Here is a 17418-nt window from a genome sequence, read left to right as displayed (position 1 = left end):
GGCCAACACCGCGGTTCCTGGTGTGTCCGCTGTGCCGTGCGTGTGATCATTGCTTGTACAGCCCTCTCGCAGTGTCCGGAGCAAGTACGGTGGGTCTGACACACCGATGTCAATGTGTTCTTTTTTCCATTTCCAGGAGTGTAGTTCGGTTACGGTTCTTCACAGCGGTTGTATAACTGTGTTAGGTCACCCGAAATATACGCAGAATGACTGAACATGTGTCGAGGTGCGGCTTGCGCTAAACTGTAACTACGCAAGTTATAACGGAGCTGGACTTCCGTTTAATTAGGATGTTTACATGAGGCGTGCGCCTAATTTTCCCTGTTACTTTGGGAACGCGTATGTTCCGAGGAATAATGAAAATACGAAAAAATCCAGATACACTTGTAAACGAATTGTTACTGTGCGACTGGTTTTACACAGTAACGAAAGATAAAAGTATGGAATAAATAAACGGCATCAGCCATAAGCTTAGACGGAAAATAACTCGAGATCGGTCACCAGGTCAATTCGTGAGCAAAAATTACTGTATGATTATTAATTAATAATCTCTCTGCATAAAAGGGAATGTCCTGCCCGTCTGACCCATGTCCCAGCCCAAACCGAAACTGGAAATCTCCAGGAGGTGCGTGTAAGAAGATTGCGCGAAATTTCAACCATAAGGGGGTGAAATTGGGATGAAGGATTTTTGAGAAATGTCTCTATTAAGGTAATTTTGGAGGTAGAACTACAAAAACTAGTGTTTGGTTTCTCAGTCAGAAAATAAAAAAATACGTGTTTGAGTGTTTCTGGAAATTCAACCCCTAAAGGAGTGGAATAGGGGATGAAAATTCTTAAGAAAATATTTCATTGCATTAAAAAGTTTCAAAGCTGCATTTATGAAAGTTGCTGTTTCACCTCTGGGTTAGGTATAAAGAAATATTTGTCACGGTATGGAACTTGTAACCTCCTCCGTGACATTTGAAAGACAATGTTTAAATATAAATGGAGCAAAGTGTAACCTCCCCACAAAAATGTTAAGTCAATTCAACAAAAAATGAATGAAATCTCAGCTGATATGAATTCAATAAAAAATGAAATCTCAGTGACAATGAAAACACAAATAGACCGAAATGTCGATCTTTAGGCCCTGATTAAACTCAAATTCTTACGTCAGTAATACTGCATCTGCCCTTATTTTTCGCATAGCTTGGAGGAAATGCATCGCAAATATATATATATATTTTTTTTAATTTAAGGGAGACTTTTCTTTAAGGAAATGCAAGGAAAATATTATTTCAAAAAGGGATTCTTTGTTTTGTTAAAATGCTTGGTTTGAAAACAAAATTATTATTGGGGCGATTCTTGAACAAATTAATTACACTTAAGATCCATTACATTATCAGATGTGCGCAAAGCTGCTTCATTACCTTATTTAAAAAATTTACCTCGTCCTGAATCTCGACCATAGAGCCATGTCGACGCCCGCCGACTCCTCACACACAATGCTAACTCGCAACAGCAACTACATGCTCTCGCGACTCGCTACGTACCACTACTGCCTCGCAGCAGAACTGAACTCTCGCGCGCTATTACTCTCTCGCAACTGCACTGACTACATGCTCTCTGGTCAGAAATTCTGTGGCTCGCCATCGCTGCCTATGAAACGTACGCGTTTCAAACTTGCTATGGAAATATCTGCAGAGCAACGCAAAAGGCACGATAAAGAAAAACTCTGGACTCCAGCTACCGGCATCGCATTTTGGTCAAAACTACATTCGGAAGAGACCATGCTTACACGGCCTTAATTAGCGTGAAAACCTGTAACGGTGTTCAGTTTGTGCAAAACGTAAAAATCTGATTAAGTTAGAACAAAAAGTTTTCTGCCGGCCGTACAGACCAGGCGATCGAAGCGGCAGTCCTTTCTGGACTGCAGTCACGAACCAATCAGGCGAGAACCGAACCAGGAGCTCAGACGTCGAAACACGATTAATACCACGAGAGAGAAAGTCGGTCGTCAGAAAACCAGGAGAACAGTTTGTGCCGAACATGCGTGTAAAAGTCGACGGTTTGCGAAACTGTTAGCGCATTGAACAACTTTGCGTTACCCACTGTGATGATAGGTGCTACCGATGTCATAAATGAAAATGTTCTCCTGATCTTACACCTCTGGACTACTTTCTGTGGGGTACGTTAAAGATGAATGTGTACCGTGATGTGCCTACAACCCCAGAGGATATGAAACAACGTATTGTGGCAGCCTGCGGCGGCATTACACCAGATGTACTGCGGCGTGTACGACATTCATTACGCCGGAGATTGCAATTGTGTGCAGCAAATGATGGCCACCACAGTGAACATCTATTGGCCTGACATGTCGGGACACGCTCTATTCCACTGCGTAATTGAAAACGGAAACCACGTGTGTACGTGTACCTCACCCCTCATGGTAATGTACATGTGCGTCAGTGAAAAAGACCAATAAAAAGGTGTTAGCATGTGGACATAATGTGCTGTTCCAGTCTCTTCTGTACCTAAGGTCCATCACCGTTCCCTTTGGATCCCTACGTAATTCGGTGCTCTCCGATACAGACGATCGAACAGCGGAGGAGTGGTATTCAAGCGTCAAGTTTAGGTTACAATATCTCCGGATGTAATTAACATTTTAGAATCAACAAACGGCACTGATTACGTATTTGTTTGTATGTTCAAATGTGCTAACAAAACCAACGGGGTTCCAACTAAAAAATGTAGTTTTATGTTAAAAAACATAGTTCCGTGCATTTTTTTATGGTTTGTGGTAACCAATTACACTAGCCCCTCTCCTCACGTTCGGTCTGTGGAATCGGTTCGTCAGTATTTGATGTGGTTTACGAAATATATCCAGCGGTAACGTTAGGTGACTCACCCTGTATTTATCAACTGTCGCTGGAAACAGATGTGGCTGTCACTCGTAGAAGTATCGTCAGTCACCTGTATGCTGAAACGGCTGCTCCGTGTTGCCGTGTTTCAGAATCGTCCGCAATGGAAGCAGTTAAGGACATCACAGAGACGGTGGCTGTCGACCTGGGGGACCTGCTGGACGTCGGGGACGACGCCATGGTGATACTCGAGGCAGGTGACACTCGGCTGGTGGTGCACAGGGCCGTCCTCGCGGACAGGAGCCCCGTATTTGCGGCCATGTTCGCCCACGACACCCTCGAGGCCTGCACTGGCGTGGTGAGGATTGCCGACATCGGGGGCCCGGTGCTGAGGGAGCTGGTGTCCTACCTGTACACCCTGCGGGCCCCCCAGCGGCCCGGCACGGCCCCCCAGCTGCTGACTGCAGCGGATAAGTACGGGGCGTCGGGGCTGAAGGCGGAGTGCGAGCGGCAGGTGGCCGCTCAGCTGACCGTGGAGACCGCGGCGGCCGCGGCCGTCCTCGCAGTCCGCCACTCCTGCAGTGACCTCAGGCGAGCCGCCATCGAATTTATTAAGACTCGTACACACGAGGTGATGGCCACTCAGGGGTGGGCAGATGCGATGCTTCATCAACCTAAAGACTTGATCGAAGTGAGCCGGTTGCTGTACGATCCACCACCACAAACCAGGTAAGTGTGAGACAACCAACTCATTCGTGTCTCTCGGTTCTAGGTGTGTGTATTTCCAACTGTATAATTTTTCCCACTGAATTTTCGCAGATGTGTGTCTGCTGTAAAATACACCATCGTAGACAGTAATTTCACGATAGCTCACAATGCTATCATTACCCTCGTGTAGCAGTTTCAGTGAACCCCTAAACTGAACAGTGTTCATTACCAGGTATGTTAGCTAACAAAAACCATCAAAGAGCCAGTTTGTGGACATTATATTAAACTACATGTATACAGAAAGTGGTTGTTTAGGTTTCAGCATCAACTGTCATGACAGAGGGTACACTCACTGTGTGAATAGAGCATGAGGCAGACTGCTGTGGACACAAAGCTGTATTGCCCAGCATAGGCTCAGACACAGTGATGGGTGTAGTTTGCAACCGGCAGCCTGTACTCGTTGCTGTAGGCCTGTTCCCATGAAGTGGTCTCTAAAGTTGTCCATTGCCTCTGTGGCTGATGACAATGAGACACCTTTGAATAGTGCCACACTGCATGAAGATGATGACAAAGTCACTTACAATCGACACCTCGAGCAAGGTAGTGTACTGCAGAATGATTATAGAGGATGGTGGTAACATTTTTACAAATTTAGATGGCTGATGTTGACCTGTGGAAGTTTCGTCTTGTATAAAAGCAGATTATCAGAGTAATCACTATTCACACCTTAGTATTACAGCTTTGGCTCTTACGTAGTTGTCGGTCACTTTCTTTCCACGTGCAAGCCATATGCCAGTAACTATCCCAAGATAATTCTTAGTTCTCTCCAAATCCAGATAGTACACGGAAGATGTTAATTGCTCTAAAGGCACATAATATAAAAGAATGCTCTGCTGTGAGGGCTTGTACAGAGGATGTTCAGAAAACCAGGTGAAGTAAGCATCGGTGCCCCAGTGGCTGACTGCTCAAACCTCTTGCAGCCTGAGACCACCTCGCAGGTTCACAGGCCAGACCTAGCAGCAGTTCCAGCTGGTCCCATAAAGTTGAGTCTTCCCACCTCGTTTTGTTCGCCTCTGTACTCAGCATTACATAAAGCTCACGCAGTGCTTGGATACGTTCCCTTCTGACACACACAGAATACCGTGCCTTACTGTGTATTCGATGAACAGGTGTCCACCCTGTGTGGGTGTGTTTCAGTGGATCTATGGCTTCACTATAGCCACCCAGTGAACACTACAGGCTTCCATTCTCCTGTGGCACACCTTATGACATTATCTGTCCCATCCATTGTTGCTGTTCCAACTCTGATAGTCTGTGACCATTAAAGTGTCTGTGCGACCAGAGTTACCATTTTTCTGCACCATCTTACAGTTACATATGTTCATACGAGTCTAATAGCCACTAACACTGATAAATGATCATTTATTTTTCATTTAGATTTTAATACTTATGTATTATTTTATGTGCTATTTTACATATTGGAAATCTTGTGTTCGAGATGACACTGTGCATTCCCTGAACCAATTGTAATGAACATAGAGCCAGTGTTGTAAATCATTCAGTGTCTTTCTCTTTTATTCTATAAAGATTAACATCAAAATTCATTGTTTAAGCAATAAACATATTACAATTGTTATTTACATTCTTGAAAAAAATTTAAAACATTACATTATTCCAAACTCGTTATGCACGCTGTGGGAAATGACTCGAGCTCTTATGTTTGAAAAAATTTTTGTTAACGGGAATCTTTTTACTAACAGTAATCTTTGTGTACATTTTAAAAATTCTCTTGATGATGTATAATAGATTCTTGTCGTGATCTTCACCTAGTTCACTGCCTCATACTTCCCACACTGTTGGGTGTCAGTTACAGACACATATACAATGTTTGGTTCTGGAACTGCCTCTGTCTTTCACTGATTCCACTTGACAACCCCCCCCCCCCCCCCCCCCCCCGCCTCTCAAAATTATACATAGTATTACACACAAATTTTATACACCACAGGTACCTATGATTTTAATAATTAAAATAAGATGTATAAAACCACATGTAAGCAGAATTATTTTTTACTTCATACAGTGTCCACTTCACACAGTGAAGTGATACAGTGTTTTACCATTTTTTGGGGAGGATGTCTCACTATCCCATGTTCATCCTACTCCCCCTTGTACCCATGCCAGCCCTTCTAGATAGACATCAGATTCTCACGGAATTTACCATTCATACCTACTGTTTGTGGAGGACAAACTTAATTTTATTTCAGTAGCAAGTTTACAGCACAACTTATATCATGAATCACAAACATTGCTCATCACCCCCCCCCCCCCCCACACACACACACACACATTAGTGTGTGTTTTTCCATCACTGGGGAATGACACAGCTTACTTCAACTACCCCATGGTTTCATGTGTGCTTACAAAGTGAGGATACTCACTTGAAAAATACTTAAATTCCTGTCAACCATATTTAATGAATGAAATTGAGATGAATGTGGTAATACTGTTATGACACGTAACTGTTGCACACCCACAGCCTCTTTCTGTTGTCAAATCACGAGGTTCACCGTGCCTTACTGCCCGCTGTACTGATTTCCTTCTCCAGCTCAATTTGAAACACGCTGTCAACCATTTCATTAGCTGTACCTTTCAAAGACCAGTTTTAAGACAGGCTTTGAACGATGTCTGATGATCAAAGTATCACATTAATTACAATACGAAATGTTTGACAATCAGACGAGTGTCGTGCCTGTCAAATTTATATGCGTGTGTTACCATGCTCAGAAGCAGCCAAATTTCCTGAACTGCGTTCCACCTGGTTTGTATGCAGCCACATAACTTTCTTGCACTTTGTCTATTATCGTCCATATGAAAACCAATACCACAGTAATGTAAATATCAGAAAACCCTTTACCAGAGATGACGGTCCTCAGTGCTTGTAAACTGAAGTGAATTACAATAAATGAGATTTCAAAAAGCAAGATTCAGCTTCAAACTACATGCTTTTGTATTGGATTGGGATCCAGGACTCCAATCCGGTCACTACAGATCTTAACTATCATTTTAACCGCATGTAACATCATATGCACTTTTTCAAACTTGATATGATGGGGCATAAAGTTTTGTTTTGGGCAGGGATTGTGAATGAAGCACAGTAAACTGTTACAATTTTATGTATCAAAATTTTTCACCGCTAGAGGGATGATGAAACTGAAATGATTATACAACAAAGTATTCCCCTGCTGCATTTCGAACCCAGCATATATCATGTTGTTTTCTAGCCACATATAGATACACAATGTCGGTTTATTTCACCACCAGTGAGATATGCTCATGTCTGAACTAGAAATTATGCGAGGAAAAGTTCTGTGCTGACTGGGACTCTTAACCCTGTATATGCTATCACCACTGGCTACACACCTGTCAAATACTTTTCCACCAGCCACTAGGAGTGGAATTTATAAATCTGAAATGATAGGATAAAAAGTTCTCTGCCTGTTTCAGGGTCAAAATTGGCACCAATTGTTATTGTTGACGTTGCATGCACAAATGCTAAAAATCATAATTGCTTTCCACATTTCTTGCAGTGCGGATGCTACAACTTGAAATCCCACAGCAAAAATTTTTGTACCCAACCAGTATTTAAAACCTGACCTTCCCCATTCATTGAAACCTGGATAACTATGGAATGTTGGGACCCAACAAAACGATTGAACTGTATTGTCCGAAAAGTGTTAAAGATGGCAGAAAGAGATATCTGGGTTAGATTCCCATTTCAGCATCAACATTTTCAACATTGCAAGTTCAAATAAGTGTGCCGTGACTTTACATGACAATTGTTTCAGGGATGAAATAAAATTTCTGGTGCAAGAAAGGTTAATGGTGAGCTTCCACTAGCTGGACGTCTGCCTCTGTCGTGGCCCAACATACACCGACTCTCCTCCAGCAGGTAGTGAAGGAGCGTCGGCTTTATTGTAGATTAGGAAGGAAAGTGGAACCTTATGTTGTTCAACAGAAGTCACCGGAGGCAAAGAGGGTCTGTTAATACTAGTCAAGTGTTTGGCTGATCAGTGACTCGAATATAGAGCTTAAGCAAATGAAGCCAGAGCAATTTTAACAGACCACCAAACTACTTTCAATGCAGTGCCACTGTTTTGCTGTTAACGAAGGATGCTCGTCACTGGATGAGCGTTCCGTTTCCCTGGAGGTTCATTACAGCCTTTACAAAACATTCTTTTCCTTGTTAATCCATATCAGTGGTCACTAGTTGCCTCAGCTACCTAATATGTACTTTGGAGTTGTTTTTGTAATCACTGAAATAAAATCACATAATTGTCAGCTGCACTACTGGCATTATTGTAGGCTACAGAAATTTCTGCAGGAAGTGTTTTTTCCCACCTGAGCTGCTGTGATCTTGTAAGAGTTTAAGTTACACCAACACTAGATCGTACAAAACAAACTCAGCAACAAGTATCAATCAAACTTCCAGAATGTTCTCCATTGTCACATTTATGACTGCAGTAGTGTGCCATTGTGTCAAGGAACGTTAATTATTTTCTAGTTCTTTATTATTGTGATAGAGGCTTATAATTTTACTAAAAGAAGAGATGCATTATTAGAATTTCTTCTCTTATTATTAACACCATCAATCTTGGCAAAGACGAGGCTTGTCTTTAGTAAATGTAGCTCATGTAGCACAGATAATCCCTCCATATAAATTCCATGTGGAAAAAGGAGGCCTAAAAATGTACCGTGCAAGTGCGTAAGAAAGTCCATAAATTTTCCTCATGTAGCATACTACATTGATGCATGTAGCCTAAAAGGACCACCCATAATTTAACTGAAACAACTAGATTCATGCATAATATCATAGACTTTTGTCTGACATGTTGTCATGCAGGTTGGAATAAGTATATTTATCAATCATAATTTTTTATTTGTAGCTATAAAGTATTCATGGAGTGACTTATTGAATATTGTACTCTTGAAGGTCATGAGGATTGTTGTTTAAACCTTCGAAAATGGTGCATGAAGTATTTTGTGCGTCACAGTATATTGATAATTTTTACTTATGGACCATCTGACAGCAACTGAATAAAACACAATTTTAGTGCCATACGCGTTTTGAGTTTATTTTGTGCAAGGCGTTATCAGTGGCCTGGAATATGTACATATGTTAGCTATTTAATTTACATTTTTGTCACTGTGCCTATAGGTTATAAACAGTTCTGGTGGTTGGTATTTCCTGTTAAGTAGTAATGTTTTGAACTGTACTTACAGGTTGTGTGGACAATTTCTTACATATTACACTCCCATTGCATTTTTGGTGTTGTTCTTCTTATGAATGCCAATTTGCAGTTTTTTCCCACACTCCACAGCACTATGAACTGAAAGATTGTTTCAATGCAATGTTTTGGTTTATCTGTTTGTGTACACGTTTGTGTGTGTGTGTGTGTGTGTGTGTGTGTGTGGTATTTTTTTTATTTTGGCTCTGCTTGTGTGTGTTAGTTTATGTGTGTAGGTCATGGTGTACCATCTGGTTCTTTTCTGTGTGGTGCTCTCAGTGTGTGTTTGTTGAGTGTGTTTGTAAGTTTTCAGCTTGTGAGTCCTTTTGTATTCTGGAAATGTGTTTGTTTTGTTGTATTATTTTGTGCGCGTATGTGGTAAGTGTGTCAAAGAAATTACGTCAGGAAATAATTTTCTCATTTTCAATTGGTTAGTTTTGATGTGGTGGTTTACCAGTATGGCTCAATCGATTACTGCCAAATGTCATGAAATGTGACCAATTAGCCATCATGCGGCACCTTAATTCAATAGGAAATGTTGAAGAAAGAAAGAAGTAATTAAGTGTCAAACATCCCATCGACTGCAAGACCATTAGAGACAAAGTAGAATCTACAGCTCTCAAATGTTAGAAAGGAAATAGATAGTGCCATTTCAAAGGAAAGGTCACAGTATTTGCATTGCTTAGTTTAAGAAAATAAAGGAAAACTTAAAACAGGAACTATTTGGCTTTACCTTCATAAAACAAAAATGTTTGGTCCTGACAAAAAAACGTAAAATCAAAGGCTAATGTGAGTCCTCAGAATGTAACAGTACACATCTGGTGTAATGAAGCTCTTTTGTGTTAAGAAATTCTTCCCACGGATATGTCCATAGTTATTAGCATCCATTGTGTTCATGGTTGTCTGCAAAGATTTTTATTGTGTCGTGCACATAAAACCAGAGGAGAAAAGCGATTTTGATTTTTATCACCTCTGCATGTCTTGTCAACTATGACAGCTGGTGTCGATTTCAAGTCTGTCACACAAAACTTTAAATGATTGCTCGAAAAGTTAAAACACGTACCTCGTAGCAAGTGGCGAAAAAGAATTCGATAATCAACATCATCTTGTGTGCAGTCTACAACGATGGTGCATGCAGCACGTGGGGATAGATTCCCACCCTACACAGAATGTTCCGTTAGGTTATTTCCAGTACATACATGGGCACATCCTGCTACAGCTAAACTAAGCAGATGTTTAACATGTATTTGTGGTTAGAAAACAATGAGAGGTGGTGGATTCAGATCCCAGCAAAGGAACAAAATACTTTTTCTCGACAGTTCAGATTCTCATATTGCTATATTTGCATATGTAATGTATTATTGCACTTAGTTAACAATCCTATTAGTTGCTAGGTTTGAATAATCGAACACAATGCGAAGTCATTTCAACATTTCAACATGCACCCATACACACATGCTTACCTGTGGCTGAAATGATATTTAAGATCTTTCGTACTTAGTTAACAGAGACAATAGGTGCTCAATTGGAATCCTGGATGGTAGTCTTAATACAAATGTTTTCGTCACTTAATTTCAAGTTGAAACTTAGTTTCCAAAAAGTCATTTATTGCAATAAACTTGAGTTTACAAGCTGCCATCTAATTATAACAGGTTTCGATATTCACACTATCGTGATATTAGTCTGATTGTGGACTCAGTGTTACAAATCAGTTGCTTCAAGTGGGGTCTTGTAGTAATCATTTTGTAGAGTGAAATGTCCATATCGAAAAGAGATCAGAGGAACTGCAAGACAGTAACATTATGTGGGTGCATTCGTCGTTCCCCTACACTCTGTCGAGGAATATGGCACTTCATCATTATCATACAATTTAGGTGGAGTGGAATTCAGGCCGTTTGGATAGTTTTGATGGCGATAGCACCTGAGCTAACATGTCCAGTAATTCTGTAATTATGTTTTGTGCAAGTATTGGGCGTTGTATGTACCTTCTGGCTGCACCTAGATTTGAACTACCTGTTGTATGGGGTTGAGCGACTGCCATGGAAAGCTCAGATGGTACGACTGATTGTTATTAGCTTAGCTTACTGGTAATTCATTTGTATTAACTGGAGCCCTATCCCCTGTGTGGATGGTCCCTCAGCAGTGCTGGCCATGGTGAGCCACCTCCACATCCCCACGAGGACACGCCCAGCCAACTCACACCCTGCCTCTCTGTGTGTGCAGTGCACCAGTCGTTACAGAGCCGAGGACCACCACCACCGGCACCACAACCACAACCAGAACCGCCACCACCTCTGCCAGCGCACCTCGCCAGACACCTGCTGCTGCGCGGCCCACGACTCCTCAACCTGATGAGGCCACTGTCTCTCAAATGCGGTGAGTTCCCTCAGCACGCGCGCACGCGCACGCACGCACACACACACACACACACACACACACACACACACACACACCATTATATGGTAGATAAGATATAAATACTGAAAAGCAAAGTGTAAATGCTCAGTCTAGATAAAAACATACAATCAGAGGTGGTATTCCCACGACTAGATCATAGTATCATGGGAGAGAGGTTGGTTAAGAATAGGTTGGTAGGAAAAATAGTTATTGTCAACAGTTCAGTGTCTTATTCATCAAGACCAGCAAACCAATGCCAACAATAATTCAGACTGAGATTTTCACTCTTCAGCGGAGTGTGCGCTGATATGAAACTTCCTGGCAGATTAAAACTGTCTGCTGGACCGAGACTCGAACTCGGGACCTTTGCCTTTCGTGGGCAAGTGCTCTACCAACTGAGCTACCTGAGCACGAGTCAAGCCCTGTCCTCACAGCTTTACTTTTGCCAGTACCTCGGCTCCTACCCTCCAAACTTTACAGAAGCTCTCCTGCAAACCTTGCAGAACTAGCACTCCTGAAAGAAAGGATATTGCGGAGACACGGCTTAGCCACAGCCTGGGGGATGTTTCCAGAATGAGAGTCGTGCTCGGGTAGCTCAGTTGGTAGAGCACTTGCCCGCGAAAGGCGAAGGTCCCGAGTTCGAGTCTCAGTCCGGCACACAGTTTTAATCTGCCAGGAAGTTTCAATAATTCAGACAATGTCATGCCCAGAAAATTTAGTGATGGGGAGAGTATGAGTGCACTGAATGTGTAAACTGTCAGATGAGATAAATGTCTATTACTTTAGATGTATTGTAATGGTCTAGTAGAGGTCAGACTCATACACACACATTTATGAGACCATTTTTGGTGCTTCTCAGGAATGAGAGAGGAGAAAGAACCCAATAATTTGCTATAAAGTTTCTGTTAGTAACAAGAAATATACTCGGCAATCACCAAACAGAAGCAAGCGCCAGCAGAGCCTCAGCTTGCCAGGGTGTGCACCACCTTGGTTGCCCCACTGCTGTAACAGCCAGTCTTGGTAACGACAGACATGCAAAGGGGAAACTCTGCCTTCTGTTGACAATGTGTCTGTCTGTGTGAGCAACAGATTTGCAGCCCCATGAGCACCTAGAGTCCAGTCATTTAAGGTATTCATTCCTATCTCTGTCTTTCCCTACAGTTTTTAATCTCAACAACCACCTCTAGTGCCACAGCAGCTATTCCCTGATGCCTTCAAATATAACTTAATGTGCTGGCCCCTGTACTTGTCACGGTTTTCCACATATCACACTATCCTCACCTATTTTGCAGAGATGTTCCACAGTTCTTCTGTTGTAAGTTCACCTAGTTTAAACATCCATCAATAGCACCGCATTTACAATGCTCCGATTCCCCTCTTGTTTTTCCATAATCCATGATGAATTTTTATGCAGTACTGTGCTCCAAGCATACATTCAGGTATGTCTAACACAAATTAAGGCCTATCTTTGATATTAGTAACTTTGTTTTGCGAGGAATCTCCTGTTTTTCCATGCTACATTACTCCTTATAACAACTATGCTTTGACCCTCAGTGTAAATTAGCATCACGTGTAGCAGAGTCCTACAAGTGGTCTACTGTGTGGTCCTTAATTCTGTAAACTTTGCCACCAATGTTATTTCTGCCACACCCCAATCCTTTCCTCTTTCTTCCATTCATTAATCCTGATTTGGCACTCATTCAACTGTTTATTACATTTACCAACTCTGGTGATTCAGTCTGACTTTCAGTGAACACAGAAATATCACCAGTGAATATTATCAAGGAAATCCTTTTCACCTTCAGTTTTAATTAAATTGCTATAAGTTTCTTCAGTTCCACCAGTGATTCTTCGGTGTTCATCTGAACATTTGTGGAGATTTCCTGCATCCTTATCTTTAACCATCTTTAATTCAGAATACCAATTCTTGTTGATTATTGTACATATTCTATGTTACCTGCTGTTCCATATATCTTATATGTACCTTTTAAAAAAATTTCATGCACTTTCACTGTTTCATGCTGTCAAATGTCATGTAAAGATCTGCAAATCCAATAAAGATCTCTTGATTTTTCTTGAACATCCCTTCCACTATCCCTGCATCTTTACTCCAAATTCAGTTTTCTCAAACAGATTGTCACCTTCGTCTTCCATTCTTCTGCATGTTGTTGTTATTTTTTCAATAAGTTCTATTCATGAGCTGTTTAGCTATTGCACTTATAGGCGCTTGGTTGCTTCTGTAGTGCCTGGATGGTGCTTCTCTGGCAGTCTGTTTTTATGACTCCTGTCTCATGGATTGCGCAGACAAATGTGAATATTCACGTGATTGCCATTTATTATTGCATTGTCTAGAGCCTCAAAGAAGTTAAAATCCCATTCCATTCCTGTGTACTTCAGTATCCTATTATTTACACACTGAATTCTCATAAAAATTCTCTTAAAATTTAGTTCACTAACTGGTCCGAGCACAGGTGTCACAACCCGGACCACACGCCACTGTTAAGCACTAATGAAGGACTGGGTCCCTTACTTCGATTGCACATAATTCATTAAGGTCAATCCAACACATTTATTTCAAATACATAAATGAAGTTACATTTGAATCTGTCTGACATTAAACAGGAATAAAATACAATATTTTTATATGTTTAAACTACAGCATTAAGGAATTCCAAATCTTTCCCCTTTCTAGGTGGAGGCTGAGCCAGAAACACAGAATGCCCCAAAATCACAGTTTTGCTGTGAAATCTTAGACACCCGAAAGCAGTAACAGACAAGGGGTCGGCGCCCACAAATAACATAGGCCAAGAGTCAGGCCGGGAGCACATCCCACGAGAACTTGTTCACACTATGCTCACCACAAACTGTACACTTTCCGAGCGAACATCTGCTTGCGGTGGCTCCCAGAAGGACGAAGCAACCGACAGCCCTACGCCGTGCTTCTCACACAGGCACCTCAATTTGTACAAACATATAGGCCGACACCAACTCCGGACTCCTCTCTCACTGTGAGGCTTGGCACAATTTATACAAAATGCCTTCCAGGCAACCAGTAACCGCCGCAGGAGTTTCACTATTCACAAACAGCCCCAGCGTAACAGACATCACACGTGTGCTTACGCCCGAGCCACAACTCAGCCAGTCTCACCGGCCGCCCCAAACCGACTGGCTCTCGCCTTCCCGCGCGCCCCAGCCGAAAACGCAAAGATGCTCATGCCCGGGGACGCACCAAAGATAAGCCGATTGTTGATGATCGACCAGCGTTCTGGCTCAGTCATTATCATAACTGAATTGTGATCTGAGTGCACATCTGTTCCTGGATACACCTTACAATTCAATACCTGACTCCAGAGTGTGTGTCTGGTTGTGATGTACTCCAGCTGGAAATGTCTTTACCAGCTAAAGCTCTGCCTCCCTCCTTAAGAGCTGAAAATGCTGAGATACCGAAGCAACCGCACAAATGTCACAGAACACAGGGCATAGCCTTGCAGCAAGTCAGCCATCCACGTGTGGTGGAATGGTTCAGGAGCGGTCCTCCAAAGGGAGTGCTTGTAATGGTAACACCGACCACCATAAATGGCAGTCGGTGATTACATTAAACCTCTCTGAGGAATTTTTGAGAAAGTTGTGACCGTGAGATAACCTAATGGGAACAGAACAAACAGACTGGGATTCGTTTCCGAAACACCCCATCGGAGTATAACAAACACTAAACATTTGAGTGAGGAACAGATGTTCTCCAGCACAAAAGCAAGTCTTATTAATTACATATTAGTTATGTATTAATATTAGTCACCAGCCTAATCAGGAATTCTTGTCAAACAATGTTATAAAGCAGAAGGCAGTGCTAAGGCTAACCTAACTTTCCTTGACACACACACACAAAACTCTTTCTTTATATCTGTTCACATTACAACAGAGAAACGTAGCCTTGCAGATAAATGTAGTACTAATTTGGAAGTCAAACAAATGGCCAATGAGATAGCAAACAGCAGCATATCCCCACAACAACATGTACCTTGAATCAGGGCTTAATTTCGGTCAGAACACGTTCTGGCACCTCCCAGAAACTCCCTTTCTTCTAATTCTCCCTTTTTTCCCTTTTTTACAGTACAGCACTGGAGATTTGAAATAGTATTAAATCAAAACGTAACTATAATTTTCCGCTGCACCAGAACAAGTGAACGTGACAATGGGTTGCCAACGTGATGTGATGGGCAGGAGGTACTGTGTGTGTGTGTGTGTGTGTGTGTGTGTGTGTGTAAGATAAGTGGAGTATCATTCCAAAGTTGTGATTGGTACATATCGCCTTTTGTTTACAACTGCCAACAACCTCAGCGATGTAGTAGCAAGGCAACGTCTCATGTGTGTCAATGAGAAATAAATTATGTAAGCCGTGTTTGAATGTGAATGTCTTTATAATTTGCTTTCATGAAATCATTTCATTACATGTTGCAATTTATGTCACAGCTAAAAATCAAAAGTGCGTATGGAACAGACACGACTAAAAGTTGGCAGTCTTTCGATCCGATACATCCCTTTGTCCACGGCACTCTTGACCATTGTCTTTATCTGCCCACACCCTTGTTAGAACATGGTTGACACTATACAGTAGAGAGGAGCTCCCACAGGAGGCAAATTTGAACTCCCAATGCAGAACGGACATGTATATGTTTGACCCATATGTCTGTCTGTCTGCCCCAACATAGTTCTCAAACGAAAGTTCCAATTTTAAAGCCGTTTTTTTACTTGACAGCTGGTTTAATCAGGACGGTTCTTAGATATATTTCTGAAAGTCTGTTCAGCCATTTAAATGTCATGAGCTATATGAAGTAAAAATGTTTTCCGCCAGCATGCTCTCTTGAAATACATTACGTAGTCCATAAGAATTACATCACGTTACGAAGTGCCAAACTGTAGAGCTCAAAAAGATGTACCTAAATAAAAGATTAAGGTTGAAGAATAATTATGATTTTTGTCTTCTGAAATCACCTGTTTCAGCACCCACAAAGCAGAAAAAGTGTGAGTGTGACTCAACTGTGAAAGACAAACATATGCTCTTGCTGACTTTTTGTGGTTCTTTTTGAGGTCTACAATTCATTAAAAAATCAAATGATTTTGCTCTAATAGTTTATGTAGCGTACTGTAAGAGAGCACGAAGGCAGCCCACTTTTTTGCGACTTGACTTAAAATTATAGCCACAGCTTATTTCTCGTGCTACCTAAAGTAGCGAAATATATACTAATAGATAGTAAATGAATATGTCTGTGAGTTAAAGAAAGAAACATGTAAATCCCATAAGTGGTTCTCACGTTACAATCGCCTATCTGTATGTCTGTCTGTGAATTCAGTCTTTGTAGTCCACAATTCAGACAGGTCGTGTCTACGGCTTTTTCAATTTGAATCAGTTTACCTTGTTAGCCATCGCTGCCTCACAGAGAAGCCAACAGACAATCCAACAGGCACTTTAGGAATTCAAGTTCAACGATATTACTCAGTCACTCTATGTAGGTCAATTGCTTGCAGTTCAGTTGTTGTTCTGCTCAGAACCGACAGCATTGTTTCGATTTGTTCGTAGTGTTTATTTACACAGTGAGACTGTGATTGGACACGAGAGTTTAATAGTTATGTATATCTCTACAAAAATTAGTGACTTCTTTAAATCTAAATGACACAAAGTTAGTGAGAGTAATGAAAACTACAGTTTAGATGTAGAATCCATGACGTCAGCTGTGGCTTGAGAAGAAGATGCAAACAACAAATCAGACGATCCTTCTCCTACGTCATGTAACAAAATGAAAATTTCTATAAGTTGGTGGATATGGATACAGACAAAACATCTATAGACAGTATTGATAATTGGAATGATAATGAAAAGCCAGATTGTCAGTCTGTCGAACAATGTACAGATTATAAAGCTAAAAACCTGTGGTTAATTATTAAAAAAAGACCAAGTTTGTAGAAGTGTATCTACACTAGGTAAAGAAATAAGAAGTTGTTACTGAGCGTGTTTTTGGACAACTTATAAGCAAGCAAAGTTAAATAGACTGTTTTATGAGTTTGAGACAGAAATTGATCTCCAAATTAAAAATAGTTTGGATATGGGCCGAATACTATGTTCAAATGTTGCTTGATCTAATACAGTGATTCATATTTCTGACCAGATGACATCAGATCTAATAAATAAT

The 17418-nt window shown here is 41.3% G+C and overlaps 1 protein-coding gene across 1 annotated transcript in view; it reads left to right on the top strand.

Annotated features, from left to right (window-relative positions):
- The window catches only part of LOC126108175 (poly [ADP-ribose] polymerase tankyrase-2-like), a 97190-nt gene that overhangs the window by 40813 nt on the left and 38959 nt on the right, over positions 1-17418 (top strand). Inside the window, exons 2-3 of the mRNA XM_049913416.1 lie at positions 2993-3569; positions 11057-11209. Coding sequence (XP_049769373.1) covers positions 3004-3569; positions 11057-11209 — 719 coding nt within the window. The 5' untranslated portion in view covers positions 2993-3003. The remainder of the gene's footprint in view (positions 1-2992; positions 3570-11056; positions 11210-17418) is intronic.

This window comes from Schistocerca cancellata, chromosome 11 (assembly GCF_023864275.1).
Source record: "Schistocerca cancellata isolate TAMUIC-IGC-003103 chromosome 11, iqSchCanc2.1, whole genome shotgun sequence".
NCBI classification, from domain to species: Eukaryota; Metazoa; Arthropoda; class Insecta; order Orthoptera; family Acrididae; genus Schistocerca; species Schistocerca cancellata.
Note: the sequence above shows the minus strand (reverse complement) of the source record. Positions and strands in the feature narration are given on the sequence as shown.